Source organism: Trichoderma atroviride, chromosome 6 (genome assembly GCF_020647795.1).
Source record: "Trichoderma atroviride chromosome 6, complete sequence".
Classification (NCBI taxonomy): Eukaryota; Fungi; Ascomycota; class Sordariomycetes; order Hypocreales; family Hypocreaceae; genus Trichoderma; species Trichoderma atroviride.
The window spans coordinates 2266608-2292455 of NC_089405.1; the positions used below are offsets into that span (position 1 = coordinate 2266608).

At 51.0% G+C, this 25848-nt stretch overlaps 12 protein-coding genes across 12 annotated transcripts; 5 read left to right on the top strand and 7 right to left on the bottom strand.

Moving 5' to 3' along the window:
• The first annotated feature begins 33 nt into the window (after positions 1-33).
• TrAtP1_011339 (uncharacterized protein) lies at positions 34-920 on the top strand. Its single transcript, XM_014083376.2, has 4 exons — positions 34-166; positions 227-259; positions 366-624; positions 759-920. The coding sequence occupies exons 1-3, from the start codon at positions 147-149 to the stop codon at positions 607-609; spliced, it is 297 nt and encodes a 98-aa protein (XP_013938851.2). The 5' UTR covers positions 34-146; the 3' UTR covers positions 610-624; positions 759-920.
• Positions 921-1026: 106 nt separating this feature from the next.
• On the bottom strand, positions 1027-2864 carry TrAtP1_011340 (uncharacterized protein; the record flags this gene model as incomplete). Its single annotated transcript, XM_014083519.2, has 2 exons — positions 1027-1526; positions 1595-2864. The coding sequence occupies 2 exons, from the start codon at positions 2862-2864 to the stop codon at positions 1027-1029; spliced, it is 1770 nt and encodes a 589-aa protein (XP_013938994.2).
• A 1064-nt stretch (positions 2865-3928) lies between these two features.
• TrAtP1_011341 (uncharacterized protein) lies at positions 3929-5439 on the bottom strand (the record flags this gene model as incomplete). The annotated part of the gene is made up of 3 exons (XM_014084520.2): positions 3929-5118; positions 5184-5288; positions 5352-5439. The coding sequence occupies 3 exons, from the start codon at positions 5437-5439 to the stop codon at positions 3929-3931; spliced, it is 1383 nt and encodes a 460-aa protein (XP_013939995.1).
• A 3175-nt stretch (positions 5440-8614) lies between these two features.
• On the top strand, positions 8615-10366 carry TrAtP1_011342 (uncharacterized protein; the record flags this gene model as incomplete). The annotated part of the gene is made up of 1 exon (XM_014083453.2): positions 8615-10366. One exon carries the CDS (start codon positions 8615-8617, stop codon positions 10364-10366), a length of 1752 nt encoding a protein of 583 aa, XP_013938928.2.
• A 583-nt stretch (positions 10367-10949) lies between these two features.
• Positions 10950-13159, bottom strand: TrAtP1_011343 (uncharacterized protein). Its single transcript, XM_014084521.2, has 2 exons — positions 11417-13159; positions 10950-11338 (listed from the first exon to the last, which is right to left on the bottom strand). The coding sequence occupies exons 1-2, from the start codon at positions 13025-13027 to the stop codon at positions 11171-11173; spliced, it is 1779 nt and encodes a 592-aa protein (XP_013939996.2). The 5' UTR covers positions 13028-13159; the 3' UTR covers positions 10950-11170.
• A 64-nt stretch (positions 13160-13223) lies between these two features.
• TrAtP1_011344 (uncharacterized protein) lies at positions 13224-14395 on the bottom strand. Its single transcript, XM_014084522.2, has 3 exons — positions 14196-14395; positions 13911-14099; positions 13224-13847 (listed from the first exon to the last, which is right to left on the bottom strand). Exons 1-3 carry the CDS (start codon positions 14346-14348, stop codon positions 13554-13556), a joined length of 636 nt encoding a protein of 211 aa, XP_013939997.1. The 5' UTR covers positions 14349-14395; the 3' UTR covers positions 13224-13553.
• Positions 14396-14697: 302 nt separating this feature from the next.
• TrAtP1_011345 (uncharacterized protein) lies at positions 14698-17356 on the top strand. The gene is made up of 5 exons (XM_066115072.1): positions 14698-15020; positions 15082-15087; positions 15152-16096; positions 16152-16759; positions 16818-17356. The coding sequence occupies exons 1-5, from the start codon at positions 14946-14948 to the stop codon at positions 17011-17013; spliced, it is 1830 nt and encodes a 609-aa protein (XP_065971170.1). The 5' UTR covers positions 14698-14945; the 3' UTR covers positions 17014-17356.
• A 25-nt stretch (positions 17357-17381) lies between these two features.
• On the bottom strand, positions 17382-18593 carry TrAtP1_011346 (uncharacterized protein; the record flags this gene model as incomplete). The annotated part of the gene is made up of 1 exon (XM_014084524.2): positions 17382-18593. The coding sequence occupies one exon, from the start codon at positions 18591-18593 to the stop codon at positions 17382-17384; it is 1212 nt and encodes a 403-aa protein (XP_013939999.1).
• Positions 18594-19384: 791 nt separating this feature from the next.
• TrAtP1_011347 (uncharacterized protein) lies at positions 19385-20653 on the bottom strand (the record flags this gene model as incomplete). The annotated part of the gene is made up of 1 exon (XM_014083373.2): positions 19385-20653. One exon carries the CDS (start codon positions 20651-20653, stop codon positions 19385-19387), a length of 1269 nt encoding a protein of 422 aa, XP_013938848.1.
• A 725-nt stretch (positions 20654-21378) lies between these two features.
• Positions 21379-22314, top strand: TrAtP1_011348 (uncharacterized protein; the record flags this gene model as incomplete). Its single annotated transcript, XM_014083343.1, has 1 exon — positions 21379-22314. One exon carries the CDS (start codon positions 21379-21381, stop codon positions 22312-22314), a length of 936 nt encoding a protein of 311 aa, XP_013938818.1.
• Positions 22315-22598: 284 nt separating this feature from the next.
• On the bottom strand, positions 22599-23233 carry TrAtP1_011349 (uncharacterized protein; the record flags this gene model as incomplete). Its single annotated transcript, XM_014084525.2, has 2 exons — positions 22599-22941; positions 23004-23233. 2 exons carry the CDS (start codon positions 23231-23233, stop codon positions 22599-22601), a joined length of 573 nt encoding a protein of 190 aa, XP_013940000.2.
• Positions 23234-23590: 357 nt separating this feature from the next.
• Positions 23591-25841, top strand: TrAtP1_011350 (uncharacterized protein). Its single transcript, XM_014084526.2, has 3 exons — positions 23591-24077; positions 24147-24628; positions 24682-25841. The coding sequence occupies exons 1-3, from the start codon at positions 23661-23663 to the stop codon at positions 25277-25279; spliced, it is 1497 nt and encodes a 498-aa protein (XP_013940001.2). The 5' UTR covers positions 23591-23660; the 3' UTR covers positions 25280-25841.
• Positions 25842-25848: the final 7 nt, after the last annotated feature.

Consider the following 25848-nt stretch of genomic DNA (forward strand, 5'->3'; position numbering starts at 1 on the left):
GACCAACAGTGCACGGCCGCAGCAGTGCCCAATCAACCATTAGCGCCTGCGATACGCCTCTACGACTCTGCTTTTCGAAGCTTCTAAAGCTCCCAGCCTTGCGCACGCAACCTCGTTCCCTCGACAGTCAATCAACCACCGCAAAAATGGCCGACCCCAAGATTCAGTATGTCATTCCCATACCTCACCTCTGCTCAATTGTGCTCGTGCTAACTTTCTTATTCAGGGAACTCCTCACCAAGTCTCGTAACGAACTCACGTATGTTTTTTTTTCTAGTCGCGAAATCCATCCTTTCTCTCTGCCCCTCTCCCACCGCCTTCGAATCATCAAATACCGAATACACATCTAACAGTTCCGACTTTAGCGAGTACGAGATTGCCCAGCTCGAAGAGTACGAGTTCTCCTCCGGCCCCCCTCTCCATCCTCCAGACGGCCGTGAGATCGCACACGCAGGTGCTCATCTCTATTCGCTCGAACCGCAAGCTGCTGGCACGTGTCAAGGCTTTCGACAGGCATTGCAACATGGTGCTCGAGAATGTGAAAGAGATGTGGACCGAGACGCCCAGATTAGCAGATGGAAAGAAGGGCCGACCGGTCAACAAGGATAGATTTATCAGCAAGATGTACGCCATCCCCCATCCTCGACAAGACGTCTGATCAGAACAAGTGGCTCGCGAGTTGTTCTGGGAATTGATCGCGTCAAATATGGAGACATTGTGACGCAATATAAGATCAGGGACTAACATATGTATAACAGGTTTCTAAGAGGTGATAGCGTCATCCTCGTTCTTCTCAGCTAGAGTGCATGGGGTTGCTTTGGGTTATATTGGGGTTTAATTGACACATTGGGCTGTTGGATGACCGGCTACATCGCAAGAGGCTCAAAGGCGAATCTAGGCGTTGAAAACAATTTAATTGAATGCTTTAATACGTATACTTGTACAATCTGCAGAAATCCTCCTATATCGTGGCGATTGAAACTCATAAATGCTCACGACGGCCACTATTCCTCTATATACCACATCTCAAATAGATTCCCAGCCTTCCTCAGTTGGCTTGATGCCGCCCAATCCCAAAAAGAAGCATGCCAGTCCCCAAGCCCCAGGATCGGGCACTTCTTCGTATCCACTGCCACCCACGTATACTGACCGGCCAAGACTGGCTTGCATGCCCTTGGTCTCGTCAGCCGCCTTCTTCGCTGCATCCGCAGCCTTCTTCACATCGCCGGTCTGCCCCAGGATTTCAACAAAAGGGTAGAGCGCATCCACGACTGTGCGATCTCCAGGTTGAGCAGGGGTATACTTGGACAACGCCTCGCAGCTTAGTTTGAGAGCCGCAGACCATACCGAGGCACCAGCCTCTCCAGATCCCAAGGTGCGGAGGGCGTGAACGAGCGCGTTGAGGAAGATTGCATAGAGCGCGCCGGAGGTTCCGTCCATGGCCGTTTCCACCACCTGCACGATGGAAGATACGTCCACGACAACATCGCCCGTCAAGGGATTCTGCTGTATGTGCTTTAAAATGGCTGGGTTTTAATGTCAGCGTCATCCCGAGGCATCTGCGAGCAGTGCGGCTGGGTGTTGATGAGCTCACCTTCGGCTCCTCTCTTGAGACCAATGCCACAGTCTCCGTCTCCAACAATGGTATCGTACTTGGTGACCTCGGGCTCGGCCGCTATCACGCGCTCCAATGCATTGGTAAGGACCGATGTGGCGTGCTTGGGATCCATCTGCAGCCCGCTAGGCTGAACATTTCGATCTGCACCAGCAGTGTCGGTCCTTGTGGCCGTGTTCTTCTCCTCCCACGTTGTCTTTTGTATCGGAGCAGACCAGCCGGTGACCTCGCTCGGGGCATCCAGTAGCTCAATCATGCTCGGCCCTCCAATGTCAGTGTTGACAACGTTGAGGAGGGTGATGCTGAAGCCCTGGCCGTTCAAGCTCGTCATGAATGTGCCGCTGATGATGCGGACTGGTCGAATGTTGTACTTGTCGTTCAGCTGCTTTGCCACTTCAGTAGTGACGCCGCCCAGCTCCAGAACGCTAACGCCTCCAAGGTTGTTGATGAGCAGGACAACCTCGTTCGAATTGACATTGAGGAAAGCTCTGTCTTTGTCACTCTGATCGAGCAGCTGAGCAAGCATCCTCTCCACCAGCTGAGGCAGTTCCATCTCTTCTCTGCTCGAGCCCGGCTCGTTGTGGATGCCCATGCCTACCTCGACTTCCTTGGGCCCGAGACCTTCGCTGGTATCAACAACCCGTCCTGGAACATGGACATGCTCCAAGCTGGCACCAACGCTGACGATGTTGGCCGCAGTCAGCCGAGCTACTTTGGCCACCTCTTCCAATGACCGTCCCTGAGCCGCGAGCGCGCCAGCAATCTTCAGCACCAGCACAGTGCCGGCAATGCCTCGCCGTCCAACCTTGCCCGTCTTCCTCCTCCCAACGCCGACATCGTCGCCCACGACAACCATCTCGACGGCCTGGCCGGCCGCAATGGCCTTTTCCACGGCCATGCCAAAGTTGAGAATGTCGCCCGTGTAGTTCATCACCACGACCAGCACGCCCTTGTCGGTATCTACCCTCGACAGGATTCCGGTTCTGACCTGCTCGGCAGAAGGGCTGGCAAAGATGGTTCCCGCCACCGCGGCAGAAAGCATGCCTGGGCCTACCATGGCGGCGAAGGACGGCTCATGGCCAGACCCTCCGCCCGAGATGACAGAGACCTGCTGGGGAGCATTGGACGGTCGGCGATAGATGATTTTGTTCTCTGCGTCGAGGGCGACGTTGGGATTTGTGAGGGTCAGGCTGTGTAGGGCGGTGTTGACGAGGTGTGTGGGATCATTGACAAAGTGCTTTGTAGACATGATGGGCGAGTCGCTCTGGATAGGACAAAGTCTTTAAGCTCTAAAATTCAGCAACAACCATTGATGTGTAACAAACAGAGGTCAAACGAGCGCCAACTGATGAAGAAAATCAAATGCACTAGTTATGTATTCAATAAAGAATCCCAGAGTTGCTATGTACGGGTGGCCTGATATCAGTGACGTATTGTGATGACACTGCTATTGGCGACTGCTAGCAGCGGGGAAGTCAAGTATTGCCATCATGGCGGGGTTGAAGCCACAAGTGCAGAGTTCCCAACCGGTCGACACAAAGCACGTACATTGCCTGCCTAGCAACGCGTACCCAATAAGCGGGGGACGTGGCTCGAGTGTGCCCAGATTGAGAAGACAAGAGCCCAGTTTTGCTTCAGTTGATTGAGCGCTCTGACTAAAACGAAGCTCTGATCTACGGCCCGTCCCAGTTGATTGGCTATTGTGGGGGCTCAGTTGGCCTGCGCTTTGTCTACTTGTATGGCGTCTAATCTTTTGAATGCCTTCTAATAAAACAACAAAGCGTAATTTCTTTGTATCAACAATAGTAACCATTGCACATCTCCATCCTGATAATTTGAGCATCTATTCAAGCTTAATCGACCAGGCCATGCGGCACCGCAGCAGATAGTATCGAGCGACGCAGCTTCAAGCAAGACCCCTGGCTTGTCTGATCTGCAAGTCGGTCGGCCAAGGTTATCGGTCATAAGTCGTGCAATTCTGATATCAGGCTTTGCCTGTTGTCTAATACTTTCAAACTGCTACAAGTGAATAGTAGGTAATGATGACGATGATGACGACAACGGTAATGCCCGCGCTCCATGCCGTCGTAAGATGTACATATCCACAGACGAGACCGGCAAAGGATCAAGAAAAATACAAACAAGGCCACTCCCAAACGCCAGCCACGACGAGCATCCCACGCTCCAAGTTCTTGGGCTTATAAACGGAGAAAGAAAAAAAGCAGGCATGTGTTGTGCACACGTACATGTATAGAGAAATATATCCAAACCCTTCCCCGCTTTCTTAGCAAAGTTGCATGCTCTGAAATTTGATCATAGCAGTAGCACTGCGCTGCCAGCTAGGACACTGATGAGCAATAGGAGAGTGAGGATCGCTGCTCCAACTTTTCCACCAGTCGTGGGCTTCGTAACATTGTCAATCTCGCCTGCAGGGTCAATGTTGCCCATTCCCGCGCCGGGGTCGCCCTTGGATGTACCGCCCTTTTTCGCCGTTGCCAAGTCGGGGGCTTCTTGGATCATGGTATACATGACGGCATCGAGAGCGTTCATTTGTGAGCCAACGCCGTTTTTACCGTCATAATTACCGGGCTGCATCCACGAGAAGCCACATCCTGTGCCTGTAATTCCATAGAATGTGCCGGACGCTGGGCCGGTGCAGACGGAGGCAGCGGCAGTAGCAGCAGCCTTGAGAAGTGGCATGAGAGTAGATGCGGTATATGGGGCCATTTTGATGGTGGAGGCCATGTAGCGAAGCAGGTAGCCCTTGAACGTGCTTTGATCAACACTGCAGAAGCCTCGGGGCTCGCAAAACTGCTCGTAAACGATATTGTTGTTGACAAATTTCGATTGCGTCTGCTTGACGATGCCATCCAAGTTGGCTTTCCAGGTCGCGTTATTTGTGTAGTTATACATGGCTGCAGCGCCGCCCATGTATAAACCTGCGTTATAAGTCCACTGATTCTGGTCCATGCTTCCGCACGTGTTGTTTGAATCGATACTCAAACCGTCAAAGACCTGGTACTGGCTTCCGATGAGACCGATTTTCTGCTCCCAGTCCCAGACTTTCTGTGCCCAGTCTGCATATGTTTGATTACCAGTGTAGCGGGCCAATCGAGCAGCAACATTGAAGAAACAACCATTGGCGACGGAGTTTTTGTAGTCGTAACCCTTGTTCCATTGGAAAATCTGCCATCGGAGACCTCCACCGCAATGGGGGTCCCATCGGCCGACATACTGGTTGAAGACGGCCTGAGCCATTGCCAGCCAGCCCGGCTGATCGGACGGCGGGTTGGGAAAGACGTTTTCAGCTGCGGACATGGCAGACATGGCCCAAAATCCTTGATCGTCGTTTCCTTCAGTCAACGTCTGATTCGTGGGCATGAAGCTGCCGTCTTTGCCAGCCTGCCAGAGCATCGCTTGCATCGTGACATTGTTGTACGTCGAATCCTTTGTTAAAAACCAGTAATCGATCATAGTTCCGAACATGGCACCGGCCTCCCACCCTATTTCTATAAGTTAGCATCTATTCATGAGCCACCGTGACTTTGAAAGAAGAGGGCTTCCTGACAGTAGTAAGGGCTTGGCAGGTTTCCAGGGTTGTCGCCAGTGTTATTGCCTGTGTAAAACTTCATCAAACCGAATGCGACGGTACCAGCGGCATTCTTCGTGGAAGCTATAGAAAAATCAGTGAGCATCGTCTGCCTTGTTGAGTTGAAGGAGCCGCAATCTATCTTACTGTCGTCGCCCACAGTTAAGGAAATGGCGTTGGCCCCTTGGCTCAGCAGACCGAGTGCTGCTGTCGCAGCCACCAATGGAGACCTCATGGCTAATAGCAATCTCTCAAATTCGGATTATTCCAAGGCTGTCGAATACGGATCTTTTTTTGTTGTAGTAAAATGGGAATGGTCGTCCAGATCCAGTCTGTCCAAAAAGGATGCAAGGCGGCGCAACGAAGAGAGATCGGGATCCTGAGCTGCGATTCACTTCCACCGGGGTATCGCAAGCGCAAAATTCGCTAAAGATCGAAGTCGAAAGAAATCAGATAAGAGCGACAGTGAAAATGAGTGGCTTTGACAATGGTGAAGACGGATAAAGAAGGAATGAAAGAAAAGAATATGGCTGCCAAGAGAACCTTCGCCGCGCGTCAAACGAGAGTGATCGCTCCACTGCTTACACACGGGTCTCTTGAGGCTCGACTGTGGGAGACTGAAATTGAGCAGAGGAGAGAGTGGCGGCGAGAGAAGATGCAAATCGGCACACGGAAAAGTAGTGTTAGGGGAAGAAATGGCAATACGGGATGGGCACAAGGTGAAGGCGCGTCATTTTCATTTTAGCTAGGCGGACGATGAAAAGGGTGTAAGTGTATTAGAATACGGAGTATGGGCGCGCGCATGGGATGCACGGCTAGCTGGGTGTAATTTCACGTAACCAGCCATTATGCCGCGCCCCCCAGCCCTCCAGGTTTCGACCCATGAACTGCGAACTTGGGACACTCGGCCTGAAACGCTTGACGGAGGACGTGCGTCTCCATATTGGTGCGGAGGATGGATGATCTCTGCGACTCACTACCAGCATTAGCACAAAACACTACTCCATACTAGCAGCTTCTGCCAGGCCCCATAAACATGTTTGGAGGCAATGCCATACACGGAAGGGAAAAAACGATCGTTGTAAGTAAACAAGCATGTTGCACGGGCCACGGCAGCATCTTGACAAACAGGTAGTACAAAGAGGAAATGATGCTAACTGTACACGAGCCAACGGCCCCAACGGCAACGGTGCTGCGCAAAACCAACGGAACCGAGATTCCGGCAGTGGATGAGGCCGGCATTGCACATGATTTTTCAAGGGGCTTCCTATGCGTAGTCAGATACAACTCCGTCCTATCAAGCACTGTGCCTAGCACTCGCTGAGCCAGCTCCAGAACGACGCGAGTGTTGTGGCTCCAAGGCTTGAAATAACGCTCGTGAGTTCGCCATTTCTGCTGCCATGCTCTGTTTCACAGCCATTTGCTCGTGCGCGTGCGAGTATACAAACGTCCTCTTGCTCTTGAAAAGGCTCCAGCCTGGATGTGCTGAAAATAGTCCAAGCACCGTGTGTGCCAACCTAACTTGGCTGGTTTCAAGCCAGCGGACGGCCCCTGACCCGCTGGCCTATGCAGCAGATTTGCGTCTGCCCTTCTCTCAAACGACTGGACGAACGTATATGAGGGTGGATACGGCCGGGGGTGAGGCTGTGCATCAGCGCCTAGCACCTAGCACCCGTTTCGGGAAGTCTTGAACTGAGCCTCCAATCCCAATGGCCCAAGGAGATGGTGCTGGAAATTTGCGGCGGCGGCGAAGCACTAATGGGCGAGGTCTCGATACTGGAATACGAAGCAGCGCTATTGGCCGCCCCTAATATTGGCCGTACAGAGGAGAGCTGCGGTGGCAATCGAAGACGCTTCGCTTCCGCCTGCGTCTTGGCATTTTGGCGTAGCTGTGGTTGCTTCGTGTTCAGTCGAGGGCCTCGTGGGTTTCTCGTACCATCAGACTGCGGCGCGACGAGGCTGTGCGTTTCGGATTGAAATTTTGAAAATGAAGAATAAAAAATTCTGGTCAAGATAATCATCATGGCACGTTGCTCTCGTCAGGTGGGAGATACAAAGCAGTCCATGTTTCCGTTTAGCACCTTCCTTTCAAAAGCGGTCGACGAAACAGCGCTGGTCCTCTTGGCTGCTTGGCTGCACTTGCCAGTTTCTAAGCTGCATTTTGTTCTCGAGCAAGGTATGAATGACATGCAAGCTTTCACGCGTCTTGTTAGATGCTTGAACAGTATAAGTCTGCTATTTTCCCAATACCGAGTGCCCTACCTATTTGAGCGTGGCTTTCACCAGCAATCCGAATAGAGATCCCGGCAAGCTTAGTTCATTCATCCAATCCAAGGATGCAGCTTTCCCTTCCAGGGCAAAACCTGCTGCAGGGCTCCGTTCTACACTGTGGCCCCCATAGAGTGGGTAGTGACAACGCCTATAGTACCTAACAAATTGCTCTCAGTCTTGTATACCTTGGATCAAATCAATAACATGTTGATCGCATGCATTGCAGATATACATAAGGAACAAGTGTATTTTCAGATGCCTCTTTTGTTGCAAGAGCACAGCTAGGAGATATCGACGTCAACGAAGTACAAGCTGGCTGTACTGATAGCAGCTCGAATACCCTTTGGAAAACATCCATCTATGTACCATCAAGTCAAATTTCTAGTATATTATGTCTGTACTCTGTATTGTGACTTAAACCATCCTCGCTCCACTGATATCCAAAGAATGCTGTGAAGCTACAAGGAAGACTCAATAGAAATATCACGATCCAGTACAATACGACAAGTACACCATACCCATCCTGAGGTATTTACACCGAGATCTAGAAGCCCAGAAAGCTGTTTTGTTGTGGCTTCAGATAGAGCTACCGCCGTTTTCATATCGTGTAAGATCCATTTTTCTTAGTGAGAAACTCTATGGCCACTTATCATGGAGAACTGCTTTCACAATGTCCCATCTTGAGATATTTATTTCAAAGGTCTAGAAGCTCAAGGACCTGTTTAATCGCTGCTTCAGATAGAGCCACAGCCGCCATCATGTCATATCATCTCCATTTTCTGAATCGAGAAACTCTATAATCACCTAGCTGCTTTCACATAGCATATTACGCCGATTCAAGATCTGTAAACGATTGCCACAAGGCTTTTCAATTACACGTATCGCAGCCTCGCTCATAAGCCCCCATATATCCCACTACCATGGCGTTTGTCTGTTTGACGAATTCGGATACATTTCAATCGCAGACTCCATTTTTAAACATCTCTTGGGACGTCATGACCTGCCCCAGCTACTGCTCTGGCCTCAAAGTTTTCTATCAGAGTTCAGTGTTTAAGCAGATAACCGCCCCGCATCAATGCTCCTAACAGTAAACTGTTCAACACTCGAGAACAAGGCGCCTCATTCTGCAAAAGATTCACATGATGAAGGCATTCGTAACTCTTCTTCTGGTCTTCATGGGCCCGGTCGGCTTCTGCCTTGCACAGGAAGATGAAGGCCCGACAGTCAATCTCCCGGGCTCTCAAGTACTAGGCATACTCACTGATGGCGTCGATTCTTTCTACGGTATGCCTTATGCGGAATCTCCAGCTGGCCGTAACCGCCTGAAAAGGCCCGTGAAGAGAACAAGGCCGTTGGGAGAGTTTGATGCCACCACAATCGCACCAGCATGCCCTCAGGGCCACTTCGGGGCAGTCAAATTGGATGAACCATGGCACAAGAGGACTCTCAACGTCGATAACGTCGATAACGCCGATACCAATCTAGCAAGATGGGATGCAGCCAATCCCGTACAAACTGCAGAGGACTGCTTGACTATTACAGTCCAGCGCCCAGCAGGGACCAAGGCCGGGGATAATTTGCCAGTTCTATTCATGCTCGCTGGTTACAGTTTTGTCATGGGGACGCCGTACAGGTACAACGTGACCAGCTTCATCAAGTTTGGCGTTGAGATCGAGCAGCCATTCGTGCTTGTGACTGCCAACTACCGGACGGGCCCTTGGGGCTTCCTGCCCGGTGACAAGATGATGAAGAACGGATCTTCTAATCTGGGCCTCCGTGACCAGAGAATGAGTATGGAATGGGCATCGGATAATATTGCGGCTTTTGGTGGCGATCCGGATAAGATTATACTCTGGGGACATGCGTCCGATGGCGTCTCGGTCTTTGACCATCTGGTAATGAGTGGAGGCAACGCAACATACAAGGACAAGAAACTCTTCCGCGGTGCCATCATGAGTTCTGGGAGTTTCCTGCCTGCAGAGTCTATTGATTCGAAAAAGTGCAATGAAATATATTCAAAGGTCGCCGGGGCTCTGGAATATCCAATGCGTCACGATCTTCCTTTTTACAAGGACTCGATGGAAGCCTTGCGCGCGGCACCCTATTCGGATTTTGTACGGGCAGCCAGTTCCATCCGCGGCGCTCTCAGTGCAGAGGCCATGAGGTTGGTATATGTTCCTCGACCTGACAATGATTTGATCCGACATAGTCACGAGGTGCTTCTCAAGGATAGTATGTTTGTCCCAGTACCCATGATCTTTGGCACTCAGGAAGACGAGGGCACGATATTTGCCCAGAAGCAGACATCAGTCAACAACACAAGGAGAATGATAAAGTATCTTCGGGGGCACTACTTCCGCAACATCAGCAACGGCCGTATGCAAGATTTTCTCAAAAACTACCACACGAAGGCTTTCCACGGTAGCCCGTACGGCACCGGAAGCGAATTTGAGAACTGGGCCGGCCGAAAGCGCCTATCATCTGTCCTTGGCGATGTCTTCTTTACCATTCCTCGGCGTATTGCAATGTCATTGATTGCCTCTTCTCAGCCTGAGCTCCCTATATGGGGATACCAAGCGGCATACGATTACGGGAACAATGCCACCAGTGCTTGGGGCACTGCCCACGGCTCATTTGAAGCCATGGTTTTCGAGACAGACGATTATATGTCTTCGTACGCAACTAGGACTACACGACGGTATTTGCTCAACTTCTTGTACGACTTGGATCCGAATAAGAGACATCTCGAACTTGCGGCATGGCCCAAGTGGACGGTTGAGGAGCCCCGGTTGCTAAAATTCAACAGGTCGGGGCATTCTATTTTGCTGGAAGGGGGAGGAGAGAGGGGCTACACATTTATGAAACGGCGTTTAGGGATGTTTCGAATTTAGAGGATGAAGGATGGAATTTTGTATGAAAAATTAGCAACGAGTACCCGTGTAATTAGAGAGAAGAGGAGATGTAAGAAGTTGGCTGGGCGTTTTCTTGTTTACTTACAATTTAGCGAGCTAGCCATAGCAAGAGGCATTATACTGCATTTTACTATTTCGTAAAGAATCTCTGCCACTTTTACTGCTACAACACGACTTTCCCTTTAGGCACTACCTACCTACCTGTTTTCAGTGAAATACCATCTCGATGGTCCCCTTTCAGTACACGACTTACCCTAAAACGCTCGATAATAAGGTAGCACAATTACTCGCCTGCTATACCTCGTAACTAAAAGGCGAAAAAAAGAAAAGGGAATGGAAAAATCCAGCTATGCTCACTGCGCTTGATTCTAGATGTCTCTTCTGAAAACGTCTATTGAGACTGTGGTGGCTTTATGAAGGAAAATATTCGCAAAGGTTTAGCAAGCGTGAATGTTGCTAAAGATGGTTATTTTCTAGATATGATGAGGATAACAATGCAGGTATTGACGTGGCCAAATAGATTGAACGGGCGGTAGGGTAAAAAGATATCAACGCTCCATAGATCAAGTGATTGCTTTCTTCTAATTTTATTTGATATGCAGGTACATGTATCCAATACTCTCCATCTGCTACTGGCACACAGAAACCGCACCCGTCAAGAATGTCCCTCAGAATAGTGAAGCAGTATTCGCGGTATCGCCCTCTTCTTATTAATAATGGACATATTAATGCATCGCATGCATCTCTAAAGATATTTCTTGAAAAAATTAATACATGTACGCTTTAGTCATCATCATCGTCCTCAACGCGAGGCTTCTTTGCCTTCCTATCTTCATCCTGCAGACCATAGCCTCTCTTTGAAGATGAGTTCTGATCTACCTCGGACAAGAATTTGTCCACATTGAATGGATCTGCCGCATCCCTTTCGAACTGCACAGGTCCTTCTCGTGCCTATTGTACCCCAAGTCAGTTAGCAACGGTTACATTTATGGATATCGGCAGAAAGAAGTAAATGGTGGGAAAACTGACCTCTGCCTCGCTGGCCCCCTTAAAAGTACCCTTGCCCAAAGCTTCACCAAAACGGCTTGATTTTTGAATCTTGGCCATTTCTCGCTCTCCGGCCTCCCCATCTTCATCGTCCAAGTTTGCTCGGGGTCGGTAGATGCTGTTAATGGCGTCCTGAGCAGCAAAAAGGGGCTTGTCGTAGGGGTTATCCTCGTTGATTCCGCTATCAAATCCACTGGACTGGTTGAATAATCGCGAGTCGTACATGGTTTCCTTGGACTGTGAGGGCTTGGCTATGCCGAGAGCAATCTTTTCTGATATGTCTCGATTCTGCTCGCGGGCCATGACTTGGATACGTCGCTCGGCACCCATCCGCGTCTGTCGTAGCTTCCGCTCATCCTCTTTCCGCTTCTCTTTTCGTGCCCTCTCTCGAGCCCGAACCTCTGAATCTTCGCTATCAGAACCGCCTCTTGAATCTGACCCACTGTAGCTTGACCGTGACCGTGACCGCGACCTTGATACTGAGTCCCGTGAGTCTCGCGAATCCCGCGAGTCTCTGGAATCTCTTCTTCCGCGTCGTCCAGCTGTAGCTCGATCTTCTCGAGCCTTTTGCGCCAGGGATCGCAGGTTTTCTTCCTTTTGAGCCTTCTCCTTTTCCGCCAGCCTCTGCTGCATCAGAGCTCGTTGCTGGACTTCATCTCGGGCATGGCGTTCTGCCATCTTGATGGCCTCTGCAAACTGTGCGTGCTTGTCATTAATGCTGATATCCTGCAGTCCTCGTCCATCCGCAGCCAGACGTTTATCCAAGGGCACAGTAAAACCCTTGGGATTCTTCCAATTTGATACCGGAGGCGGGATTCTCCACATCTCCTGATCTTCTGCTGTAAGCTTTCGTGGGGGAGAGTGCATGACTGGAGGAGGCGGTGATGGAGGACCGCGAGGAATTTTCTTGTGTTTGAACTTTGGAGGCTCCATGGGATCTCGCTGCCGCTCCACAATCTTCATGATGCGATCCTGCTTCTTCGAGTTGTCTCCCATCTGATTCGCCGGGGTGTATCGCACAAAGGTCGGGTCTTTCCGCTGCCCAATGTTGAGATTCTTCGGCTTCTGCGCTGCCACTGCTCCGCTGACGAGGGCAGCCAACGCGTTCTTCGTTCGCTCGGTCGTCGCCTCTACGGATTCCTTGTCTGGGCGCGACAGATCAATTTCTCCAGCATCGGCTCGCTGCCTCAGTGGGATGAGGTCTTTGAAAGATGTGTGGATGATCCGTCCCTCGCCATGTCCCTGCCTCGCAATCGCGTCGTATTTGACTTTGCCTTCACCATCAACCTGCAGCGCCAAGGCATTGCTCGTTGTCGCACCCTTCTTGCCCATATCCAGAGGATACTGGGCAATGGGGATTTCCGGAAAGGCACCGCCATCGCCGAAATCTTCCTGCGAGCGCGGTCGCCATCCCGCCCGCTGGCCGTATGCTGGAGGGCCGCTTCGCTTCAGGACGATTTGCGTCTCGTCAATCTGGCCAGGCCCGACAATCCGGGGACCACGCTGCTGAGTCCGGGATGGCGCCTCTTCATCTTCCCCAGTGTATCTCGGCTTGGGGAGCGACGCTTGCAGCGATGCGGCCATGGACGCCATATTTGCCGTCGCGTGAGGTGATGTTGAAAGGCTGGCTGCGAGATGCGATGGCTTTGGATCAAGAAATTCCACAGTATGGCGGTGCAGATGTGGCTGGGCTAGCCTTGGGCAAAAGCGGTGGGTCTTTGTAGTGTGGCTTAAGCTGAGTTGCATATCCGTACACTCGCGGAATAACAATCTCCCCCACTATGATAATGGAGATGTCCTGTAACGAGCAGTCACCAAATAGATATTTGTAATGCGTATTATGATGCGTATATTTATTTTGTCTTTTGTAAACGGCGTCTCCTTGTTTTCATTAGTATTTCATGAGAATCCAACGACGCTCTTCGTCGGCCGTTCTCGGGTTACAAACACATTCGTTGTGATCTTTTTCGGCCACGCTGGCCTACCCAAGTACCCATCCCTGCGCATACAAACACCAACACCCACCATCCATCCCTGTGTCAACCAGCAGTCTATTGCCTGGTCTACCTTTCCATATATATAGATGTAGACGTAAAAAACACTCGATTGCAAGATTTGCTCAAACGTAACCCTTGCGAGCACCCTGGAAGAAGAATCTGACGACGAATACCTGCAACGCACCCATGCAGACAATAAGAGCAATCTGGATCATGCTGAAGTTGACAATGCGCTTCTCTGTGCTTGTAACGGTGCTAAAGTTGCGGTTCTCACGTGTTCTAAAGTATTTTTGGTTTCGGGAAATGGTGGAGAGCTGGCCGGAGATCTTGAAGATGGATTCCTCCAAGACGGAGGTCTGTTCTGGTGATGAGCCCTGTTTGGAGGGCAGCTGGGCGGTTCGGGACTCGTTTTCGACCTAGGAGGGGAGGATGATTAGCTTGGATCAAGTTTGTAAGTTCTTTTGCAGCCTTCTACTAACAGCAATCTCGAAGTCGACGAATTTCTCGGAAAATGTGCTCATCTCGTTGTCGAAGCAGAACGAGTACTCTCCAATCAGCTGCGCAGTAAAGACGAAGTCGCCCTGTCGCTCTTTTTCGCCTTGCAGGATGACCTTTCCGCCGGGACCCTCGACGAGGTAGTCGACATCAAACGAACCACCCGATTGAACCTGTTTCAGCCGCCATGATTAGTATTTTCGTGTCCAAGATGGCTTGCGTGCATCCCAATGCAGCAACGCAACGCAACGGGGCTGGCGCCAACTAACAGCAAAATAAAAGGCGACCTTCTCGTCCTGGTTCTTCGTGGTCGCATAGAAGCAAGCCTTTTCGTTGGCGGCAAGCTTGTAGGTCAATGCTGTCGCAGCAACATTGGTGGCCATAAAGGCCATCAGGCCGGCTATCAGCGTCGGGAATCTCATCGTGTCGTTGTGCTGGTCGACGTTGTCGAGTTGCTTGTCAGGGAGGCTTGAATGGGACACATTGGCGCAAGCCCGCTCTATTGCACTGCAGCTGTCCAGCGCACCAGCCACTCCAGCCACAGCTGCTAGGGGGGGCAATTGCCGGGAGAGCACCTCTCGGAGCGGAATTTTGCAATCGCCGACCCCTGATCCCACGCACTAGAGGCTCTGCTGCATTGATGCCTATGGTGCCACAGCGTGGGATCGCCTGCAATAGCGGGCTTGAGCGGGTTCTGCCTTGGCAGCGTTTTGGAAATTGGCGGCACCACTCTTAGCCACAGGCTGAGACACCGCTACATCATTGGCGTGCACCCGCGCTCAGTTTGTTGTTCTTATTGGAGGTGACGTCGATTCCGCAATCTCGCCTTCCAGCTGCTCTCTATCTCTTTCAAAATTCTCATCGTCATGAGGTGATGGGCATATATTTTCATCTCTCTCTTGCTTCGCTGCCCTGATTCGCATCTCCTCAACCCCTCTCTGATTACTGCTTTAAAGTGGCCTGCTCCTCTCAGTGACCCGTCTCACATTGCGGGGAGCCGAGCTGGCGTCTTGCTCAAGATGGCCATCCAAAGAAGCGTCGCCAATGCGTCTTCGGTCGCAATAAGGATAGGGTCCATTGCCTTTTTCCGTGCTGTATGCGATGCCTTCTGATTAGTGCCCGGATGTGTGTAATGTCAGCTAACGCCCTGCATAGTTTCCTGTAAGTCTGCCGTTGCCCGTGAGGCCGTCAAAGTAAGTAAACACGCCAGCCTAACCACGCTTAGGCTCATCTGCCGTCCATCATCTTCGCCCTCTTCGCCATATACATCCCGTCCTTCTTGACGAGCTTGTTCTCCTCGCCCGAGCTTGAAGTTGTGAGTGATCGAGTTGATGTCACTATCAAAGAAGCTGTAATCGACGACGACGACGATGAGGAGCTTGTCGCCGAAGAGGTTGACGTTAAAGAAACCATCTCCTTCGCCGGAAAAGATGTCCCAGCATGGAAAATCATCTTCTATGGCGCTCCTAGTTCGAAGCGACCCTTTAGTTCCCTGCTGAGCTTTCTCATCAATCTGGTCTTTGTTGGTCTTACCGCCGACGCTCTGTATCGTGCCAGGTGGTATTACCCGGCTGATGACCTGTCTTTCGTGCGACTTGGATTTGTCTCTCACAACGAGGCCAATTTCCTTATTCGGGAGCCCGACCAGGCCAAGATGCCCGTCACATTCCAGATCCGACACTACAACGGTCTCATTTGGCAGTCTGTTGGCAGTGTCAAAGCGACCACCAATGAGACCGATTTCACCGGCGCGCTTACGATTCCGCTTCTGAGCTATACAGAGCAGCAAAAATATGAATGGAGGACCTCGAACAACCACACAGGTGAACTGACGGCTGCACCCAAGCCTGGTAAGATGCCGGTTCAAAACGGAGGCAAATATACGTTTTTGTCTACCTCGTGCATCTTGCCTCGTTTCCCTTATAATCCCTTTGACCACCCTCTCGCAATTCCGGGGTTACGGAATCTGGCCAAGAGGTTACCTGAACTAAGTGCTCAGTTCATGCTATTCTTGGGCGATTTCATTTACGTGGATGTTCCCGAGCGCTTCGGAAAATCGGCTGAGGAGTATCGCATGCAGTATCGTCAGGTCTATGCCTCTCCGGAGTGGGCCACTGTTGGCCAAAATTTAAGCTGGATTCATGTCCTAGATGATCATGAAATTGCAAATGTAAGTTTTCGTCCCTGATGTGCTGCGTCTTTGACATCTGGCTAATACCAAAAAGGATTGGGATGCAAACACTACTGGTATTTACAAAAATGCCGTGGACCCCTGGCACATATATCAAGCTCAGATCAACCCTCCAGCTGCTGTAGCTGCAGGTACGAAGAGTGAGCGCCGCCCTGGCGCTACCTGGTTTGAATTCGTGCAGGGTCCTGTGAGCTTCTTTATGCTCGACACTCGCAGCTACCGATCTAGCAACAAGACACCATTTGATGATACGGAGAAGACGATGCTGGGTGCTGACCAGCTGGCTGACTTTTTGGCCTGGCTCAAACGCCCGGAGCCCCAGGGAGTTAGGTGGAAGTTTATCGCATCATCTATTCCATTTACCAAGAACTGGCCTGTGAATGTAAAGGATACCTGGGGCGGATTCTTGGTCGAGCGAAAAAAGATCCTTGAAGCCATGTGGGGCGTTTCTGCTCGAGGAGTCGGAGTCGTGGTCCTGTCTGGCGATAGACATGAATTCGCGGCGACCAAGTTCCCGCCCCCACCCGAATCTGAATGGCCAGAGGAGGCCACTGTCTACGAGTTCTCTACAAGTCCACTCAACCAGTTTGCTTCTCCTATACCTTCGTACAAGCAAGTGGATAATGAAGACGTTCTTATCCAGTAAGTTTGTCATATAACCACTTATGCCACGACGAAAAAAGTCTAACCTTGCCTACAGATATCATCACTCTGGCATGTCCAAGTTTGGTGCCTTTACTATCGAAGAAGAGGACGGCGACAGCAAGCTCCTGTATCGTCTCTTTATTAGTGGCGAGGAGAAATGGAACACAACCATTACCGCGCCACCACTCCCCGCTGAAGAGGAGAAAAAGGCGGCTGCAGGTTCTTTCTGGGATCGGCTCAGGAACTGGTAAGCCTTCTCTATGTAACGGAGAGACGAGACAATTTGGAGTTTGTTTTTGGGAATCTGTTTGTCCTTTGGCTGGGGCGTTCCTTTAAACTTATATATGTATGTTGAGGCACATATGATGACAAGTTGTGTACGGATGGGCTACCCGCTGAATATGTTTTGGGATGCAATAGGGCCATTTGAGTTATGTGGGGAGGTTTTCACATGGATAACAAATTTTATGATGGGCGTATTGCTTTTCTACCGGGGTTTATGTATGGGAACAAAGCGGTTGAAATTTGTGGCTTACAATACGCTGCGCTATTTCTTCTTATATAAATCTGTTCAAAACAATGTTTATCTACATGCTCTGGATTCTCGAAGCTCGATCCTTTAAGCCCTCTTTTTCGACACCACCTCTTGGAACCAGTCGAAAACAACTTGGTTCTGGAGCACGGCCGCTCCAATAGAACAGTGCGCTCCAGCTCCATCTTCCGTCGTGAACAAGTGGTACGTTGCCATCTCTCCGACTGCTTCCGCCACGCCCTTTGCCTGCCCAGGCATCAAATCGTCAGCCTCTGCATCAGCTACGAAAAACGGCACCTTGATATTGTGGATAGCATCGCCTAGTTTGAAGTCGAGGCACTTGGCTGCCCATTCAAACGGCGACTTGGTATTATACGCCCACGTGCCATGTTCTACGGCCCAGCGAAGAGGCGTAGGTGCTCCCGGAGAGGCCAAGACTTGCGCCAAGGCTTGGTCAACAGCTTCCTTGTTGCCGGCTTGGAATAGAGCTTCCAACTCCGGAGGGAACTTGCTGTGAACTGTGTATCCAAAATCGCTGGCCCCGTCAATGGCCATGACGGCAGCTAGACGAGGCTCAAAGGCTGCAGCACGAGCGGCGAGATATCCGCCCAGCGAGTATCCCCAGATGCCGATGGCGTTGGGATCGACATCATCTCTTGTAAGCACATAGTCGACAACTGGAGATGCAACGCGCTCCCAGTCGTGGATGAAGCCGGCGTTTTGCTCGCGGCGGACGGTGGGCTGGCCAGGTCCTTCGTAAGTAATCACGTTGATGCCCCTGGTGAGGGCAGCCTCGACGGCAACATGGTAGAGCTCCTCCTGATAGCCGTCATAGCCGTTGCCCATGATAATAGTTGGACGGCGGCCGGGACGCCCACAGCCGTAGAAGATGGCCGGCACATCAAACCCCTGAGCCTTGAGCGTGACTCTCTGGCCAGGCACGGGGAGCAGCGCAAGGGCTTTGTCAAAGGCGGCCGTGTGTTGAGCAAAGGCGGAGTTTATGCGCGAGTCCTCCCAGTTGCCGTGGAGGAAGAATTCTGCGCTGCGGAGGTACGATGCCTCCCGGAAGTAGGCGTTCCTCGCAGAGACGGGATACTTGCTCGCGTCGATCCCTTCGGCCTGTGCGTGTACGCGGACGGCGAGGTCGTTGAAGGCAGTGTAGTAGCTTTCAAAGTCGCCTGGGATGATCTTCTCGGCGGCCGTGAGGACTTCGCCCACGTCGGCGCCTTGGTAGGGCGCGAGGGAGACGGCGCGGAGGATTTCAAAGTGGAAGCTCGAGTCAGGGCTTAGTTGGAGCATTTTGGGAGTATTTCTGCTTGTTTTGAAACCTATTTTGCTCTGTTTTTATAATCTGAGAGGTGAAGAGTTGAGAGATGGGGAAGTGCGAGTTTTAATAAAGGATTATTCGAAATGGATAAGTAATGGGAGCGATGTATGTGTTTTGTAACTGATAGTATGGCTTGGTATCTGATCTGAATTCTGTAATAAAGCTGTTTCTCAACGTCGCCAGTCGAGTCTTTATATCTTTTTTATGAAGCCCATCCTGCTACCACTTACACGGACAGCGCGGACTGCAATGCCGAGGCAATGCGGACATCTCGAGATCTCCTCGCATACAAAGCGAAAGCGAAGATTGGAGTTGTCATGGTTTCCACCACATATCACAACAAGTTCAATACACAATTGACTTGTACCTCTTCCGGGCGCACAGCGCTTCAATTACAAATGATGTTATGGTGGCGCTCGCTGCTCCTGGCGGAGCGAAAGCGAGCTGCATGGAGTCGCATTGAGCTGCATGCTGGATCGGAGAGGCTAAACCCCATTCAGAAGAACGAGAACGACCTCCATTCGTGTATGAGTTGAAAGCGAGAACGAAGCAACACGTAATGTGGATAAGAGAATTGATATCGGTAGTATTAGCGATCAATATTTTGTGAGGGGATGTTGCTAAGCAGGAGACTTGACGCTATTATTGATCATGTTACTACTTTTGTTGCTATTTCGTTCTGGAGACTTCATTCTAAACAAACGCTGGCTAGGTAGATGGAAACAACACTCCGCTTCGTCCTCTGAGACGCCCAGATCTCTCGTTAGATCGGCAGAATAGCCCCAGCCTCTACTACTCGCAATGGCCACTCTACCATCTTGAGCCACTTGGCTGGCAGACTCTCGGCAATGGCCCGCACCTCCAGCGTCCTCACGTCGCCAACCCACCACGTCGTCTCGATGACAAGAATCGCAAAATAGTACGCCATGACCACCATGGCCCGCGGGCGAGCCTCTTGCGTGAGATCGAGAAAACTCTTCTTCACGGCCATGGGGAAAATGACCATCCTCCTCCTCGCGTCGTTGACGTTGAACCTTTCACTATTGGGATCCAGCAGCTGCAAACAACCGCCGAGGTAGCTGAGCGTCGTCTCGTACGCGTCCTGAATCTCTGGATCCCACGGCTCGGACGCTTCGTCTTCATCATCCCGTTCGAGGATATACTCTAGTCCTTTTCGTTGGCTCTCGCCGAATCTTTCCTCGGCATCGTATATGATGGGCGAGCTCGTCACCATGCGCGCCGCGATGGATTCTGGATGAGCCACAATAATGCTCCAAGCCTTAGTGAAGAGGGCTTGTTGCGTCCCAGTGGTGAGTATCCATTCCAGAGGAGGAGTATACGGCGAACGATTTCGAAATCGCAGATTGGCAAACATACACACGCGCAACAAATGCGTCGTGAGAAACACGCTTTCGAAATTCGACTCGCTGAGCTCGGCAATATCCTTTGTATGTTCGTGCAAAGCCATTGCCAAATATTTCCTATGGACTTCGAGTCCGTCAAAGGTAGAATCTATGTTGCATACGCACGAATGGACGGCTGCGAGAGCATAAATGGAATACAGCAGGGCTTCTGAGTCTAGGGCCAGCTTGGGCATCATGTTGGCGAAGACTGGGCGAGTTATATCATCGATAGGCAGGGAGGGACCCGTCTCGGTGAGATATAGATGCATCAGTCTCGCCTCCAGAAGCCGCCGCTGTTTTGATTCCGGGGCATCGTCATCCGCCGTGTCCACCGATGACAGAGGAGACTGCTTGTCGGAGCCACTTTCAGAGGTTCTGGCCTCACTGGTCAGGGGCCGAGATGAAGATGCTGGAGACGATTCTCTGCTCTTTGCATTCCGCGGAAGCCGATCATAGATGCACTGCGCTCTATGGCGCTCGCAGTGGTGACAGGTTGGCTTTGCCTCGTTGCATTTCACGCGACGCATGCGACATCGCTGGCAGCCATAGCGAGATTTCCTGTGGTTGAGTTTCGGCGCCCGGTAGCTGCTATCGGTGGGGCTGGTATTTAGGGAATACTGGCCGAACATGATTGCGCAAGTACAGATTGTCCAGTAACTACGCTTTTTCTCGTCGGTTGTAGTGTATTCAGAGAGCGAAGAGAGGAGGAGCAGTTTGACAGCTCGCTGGCTCTTCCGCCAGAGACTTAGCCAAGGCACCAGCGTTGTCAAGTGAAATGAGAGATTGAGGATGAGGCTGCTATGATGCGTTGCGTGGTGGAGCGCCCAGTGAAGCTCTCTCAGCTCTCATGAAGCTCTTAATGAAAGCGCGCAACGCTGCTGCCAAGCTCCATGAGATCCGCCAAATGGCACCGGCTATTGCCCCGCAAAAAGGCCGACCCCGAATCGGGCTTTTGAACCAACAAGTGTAGATTAATGGAGAAAGATGAACGGCGTTGCAATTGTAGTTGCCAATCTTGGGTATTTGGCCTAGATGGATGAGGAATCTCTCGTTAATTTTTAAATTACATTCTTCACCAAAATGATGGTGCGGTCGTACGTCACAAAAAATGAAATCCTGAGGGATCTCAACTGGTGACCGCAAGCTGCAATGCCGCACGAGGGTCTAGAGTACGTACCTCCGCTTACTGAAAGCTCTCTAGCGAGGCACCCTCACCGCCTTCCCCATTATGCAGCCGCAGCTCCAGCGAAAAAGTTGTACCCGGCAAAATCGGTCCTGGCCCAGAACTTTTTTGAATTTTTAGGAAGATCCTGGAGACGACATCACCAGATTCCTACCAAAGCAATTCGACACAATGGCCGGATTTCCAAACAAGAAGAGACGCCATGATAACAAATCACATCGCCCAACTAAAAAGCAGCGACAAGCCCAAGCGTACAACAGCGACTCAGACAATGAAGAGGACCAGGAACAACAGGCCTTTGACGCTGTCAACCTGCTAGATTCCGACGACGACATTCACAATGCGCCCGCAGACGATGGCGCTGGTGATGATGAAAACCTGTCCTCCAGCTCAGATGAGGAAACGCCCGTGGTGAAGAAGGCCAAGGCCAAGGACATAAAGTCAAAACAGCCAAAGCGCAAGGCTGCGCAACAAGAGCAAGACGACAAGGAAGAAATGGAAGAGGAAGAAGAAGAGGAAGAAGAGAGAAGCGAGTCGGAAAACGACGATGAGGACGACGACATGGAAGAGTTCGACATGGGCGAAACAAAGACAAAGTCAAAACGAAACGACCCTACTGCGTTCGCTACGTCTCTGTCCAAGATTCTATCAACCAAGCTATCCGCATCAAAACGGTCAGACCCAGTCTTGTCGCGAAGCGTTGCCGCGCACGAGGCTTCCAAAGCTGCCGTGGATAATGCGCTGGAGGCCAAGGCCCGGAGAAAGCTCAAGGAGCAGAAGAGAGTTGCATTGGAAAAGGGTCGTGTCAAGGATATCTTGGTAGCGACAATCGATGAGTCGGGCGAGCCGGAGACGACAACTTCCAATATCCTGGCCATTGAAAAGGCCCTGCGCAAGACCGCCCAGAGAGGTGTTATCCGCATGTTCAATGCCGTAAGAGCCGCTCAGGTACAAGCAGCTGATGCAGAGAAAAGTGTCAGAAAGGAGGGCGTCATTGGAAAGAATACAAGAGAAGAGAAGATTAACGAGATGAGCAAGAAGGGTTTCTTGGATCTGATTGCTTCGGGAGGAGGCGGTTTAAAGAAGGCTCCCTTGGAAGAGGCGTAGGGGGTAATATTCACGGTTTTGTTTGTTTTTTTTTTTTTGCTTATGGTTTTTCCTCCACAATATGTATCTATATAGGGAGCGATTTTCGGCCTGTCTTGAGATTTTAGTACTATCACTAGGTATACAATATTTCACATCAAAGATACCCCTCCTTGGGCAAATGCTTTGTGTCCAACCGAGGCTCGCCGGCCTCTCCCACCGCTTCTATGCTTGTCCAACATTTAAAAATACAAGGCTCCTTCTGCGTCTATTCATCATATTAACATTAAAAGACTCCTATTTACTCATTGGAAGTCGCTGGCTTGCAGATTCCTCGTCATGGAAGGCAGCCTGACGACCAAGCCGTCCAGCTCTTTTGTCATCTTGACCTGGCAGCCCAGACGGCTCGTCTCAGTCAAGCCAAAGGCGAGATCCAGCATGTCGTTCTCGTCGTCTTCGGGCTCGGGCATCTTGTCATAGTGATCTTCTCCCTCTACGATAACATGGCAAGTCGAGCATGCGCATGAACCCCCGCAGGCGCCCTCCATCTCCAAATCGTTGGCCTGGGCAATGTCGAGCAGGTTATCACCGGCCGAGACGGCAAACTTGTGTTCTTCGCCATCCTTGTCAATAAATGTGACCCAAAGTCTGCGCACTTGTTAGCAATTGTAAGGACTTCAATCCGTGGCCAAAAAATGCTTGTTGCTCACTCTTCGCCGGCCTTTGGCGGGGTGACATGGCCGTGCCGCTGCTGAGACGTTGTGGAGAATGCTCGCCGGCTCAGAGGCAACTGACGAGATTGCAGAGCCTTGAATATAGGAGCGCATTGAGCTGAAGCACTGGTGGAAATAAGGCTTTTAGGCGGCGCATTCATAGAGGAACGTGATCCCACTTGCGATAGCCTCGCCAGGCTTCGCGAGAGTGTTCTGGACGCCGACATGTGGAGCGTTGGATCGTATCGGAACTCGGCAGCTCGAAAGAAAAATTGCGACGGAGGCGAAGAAGGCCTGTATATCGTCGTCGCAAATTGAAATTGGGCAACGCTGCAGGATCGCCGGTATCCTGGGACTGTGTCAAGGCAAATTTAACGAGCCAAAAGAACCACAAAAGAGCAGATCCGGATATGCTCGTTAATAAACCGTCTCCGGTTCGCTAGAGGCTCGCATCTCCGAAGCTGGAAATTCTTGGTAGCGTGAAATGCCCGCCGGCCGATAACGATGCTTATCGGCTGCACAATTCATCTACCGGGGGGAGGCACAAACAGTAGCCCCCCCCCCCCAGCTCTTCAATGACTCGACCTCAGGAGCCCAACTTGGGTATTTGCAAAAAAAGACGGGGATCTGGAATCTCTCTCTTTTTAATGAATCATGGCGTCCCTAAAAGAAGAAACCGTGAACCCTCTACGGCCGTACTACCGACCTCCCACAATCGAGCAGCAGGCCGAACCGGTATCGATCCCCAGCTCGAATCCGTTTTCCGGTGGCAACAGCTACGATGTTGCTAGTGGCGCCAAATACGCCTCCAAGGCGAAGCACATGCTCAATGATCTCGACTACAAGGGGTTGGTTGGTGAGCCGTCGCCATCGGTTGTCGAAAGTGCCAGAGAGCTCGTTGACGAGCTGATATGGAAGTACATGTCCGTCCTGATTGGGCAGCCTTTCGAGGTTGCCAAGATGATCTTGCAGGCTCGGGATCAAGACGAAAAAGCTGCCTTTGCGGTAGCCGCAGAGCCAGAGCCAGCTCCCGCGCCTCAGGTATCAAGTCGAGCTGGCTCGGCATTTGATGTAAGCGCTGTTTCCCTGAGATTGGTCGCCAACGTCTTGCGTTGTTTGCTAAAGAAGATACTGTACTAGGAGGATTCTGACGGGGAGGAGCCGGCTTACTTCACATCGAACGATCCCACCATACCAAATCCCTGGAATCAAAATCAGCCCCAGCCCGAGAAACGACCCAGCAGTCGGCGCACAGAGTCGCCTCTGCAGTCTCCAACGGCGTCGAAGAAAGACATCGTCCTTTCCGAGCACTTTCTAAATCTTCGCCGGCCCGACGCTATCCTCGACGTCATTGGGCAGCTATGGCAGAGAGACGGCGCATGGGGAGTATGGAAAGGAGCGAATGCAACCTTTCTATACACCGTCTTACAATCTTTGCTAGAGAACTGGTCAAGAAGCTTTTTGAGCGCCGTTTTCAATGTGCCGGATTTGGGGGTGAAAGACAGCATTGAACGTGTTGTCGACATTGCATCCCCGTACCCTTGGGCTTCGTTATTCGTGGCTGCCGCCGCGGCTGTCACCACTAGCCTTGCCCTTGCGCCTTTAGATCTCATCCGCACGAGGTATGTGACGTAGCTACTCGATTTCATTTGCTTTGACACTGACCTGGTGCCAGATTGATTCTCACCAACCCTTTCAAGGGACAGCGAAGGACGATTGCAAGCCTTCGAGCTCTTCCATCCTACTACTGCCCTCCCGCCATCGTTGCTCCTACCATCCTCCACTCCCTCATTAACCCCGTATTCACTCTATCTACTCCCTTGGCTTTAAAGACCAAGTTCATGGTCACAAGCGAGCTTGCACCCATGACATTTTCCGTTTCAAAGTTTGTTGCCTCTTCAGTTGGAATTCTGATTAAGCTTCCGCTGGAGACCGTTCTGCGCCGAGGCCAGCTCTCCGTGCTCTCTGAGCCCGAGTATTTGGAAGCTCTCAATGACGGCGAACCGGCTCTGGAGACCATTGTGCCCACTGGGAAATACTATGGCGTCTTCGGTACAATGTACCACATTGTCACCGAAGAGGGCAATCGGGAAATCCCACCCAAGCCCGTAGTAAGTAAGCGAGGCAAACTCAAGACCAAGAATCTCCAGCCGACGTACAAGAAGGGTCAAGGCATGGAGGGTCTCTGGAGAGGATGGCGAATCGGCTGGTGGGGACTGGTCGGCCTCTGGGGAGCGAACATGGTTGGACATGGCGGCGATGGTGAATTCTAGACGAAAACACAAACAAAACAAGTATAAGTCGAAACAGACTGTGTATACCATTTGAGAAATCAAAGTCAGGAAGAAAAGGGGGAAAGAAGGAGGAAAGAATATCGGTACACATCTCCAAGGGATGACAGAACGAAAGGAAACTCTCCGCTACAAAACGAATTTTATGATGGGACGACGGCATCACGACCATACCTTCATTCATACGCATGCACGAATGGCCTTGAAAAACTATCCGTTCTTTTATTAGAAAGCAGAGCATTTGGTAGTATATGTTGTCTATTTTAGGATTTTGCTCTGTAATGCTGATATAGCGTAGAATGAGTGCAAATACAAATCCATTTTACAATTGCAATCAGGTAGCAGAGACGAGGTGACAGCTGTGTGGGTGATGATATGAGAAAAAAATCACTATTGGCTCATAGCGTTCAGAAATTGGGAAGCACCGTGAACTGTAGTAGAGATCTCATGGTTGATAATATCAATTTGCTATTGAATTGCAGATAGATGCCTTCATAGACAGGTACCTACTAGACTTGAGGCTTTCAGTTCTCTATCAAACAACGATATCA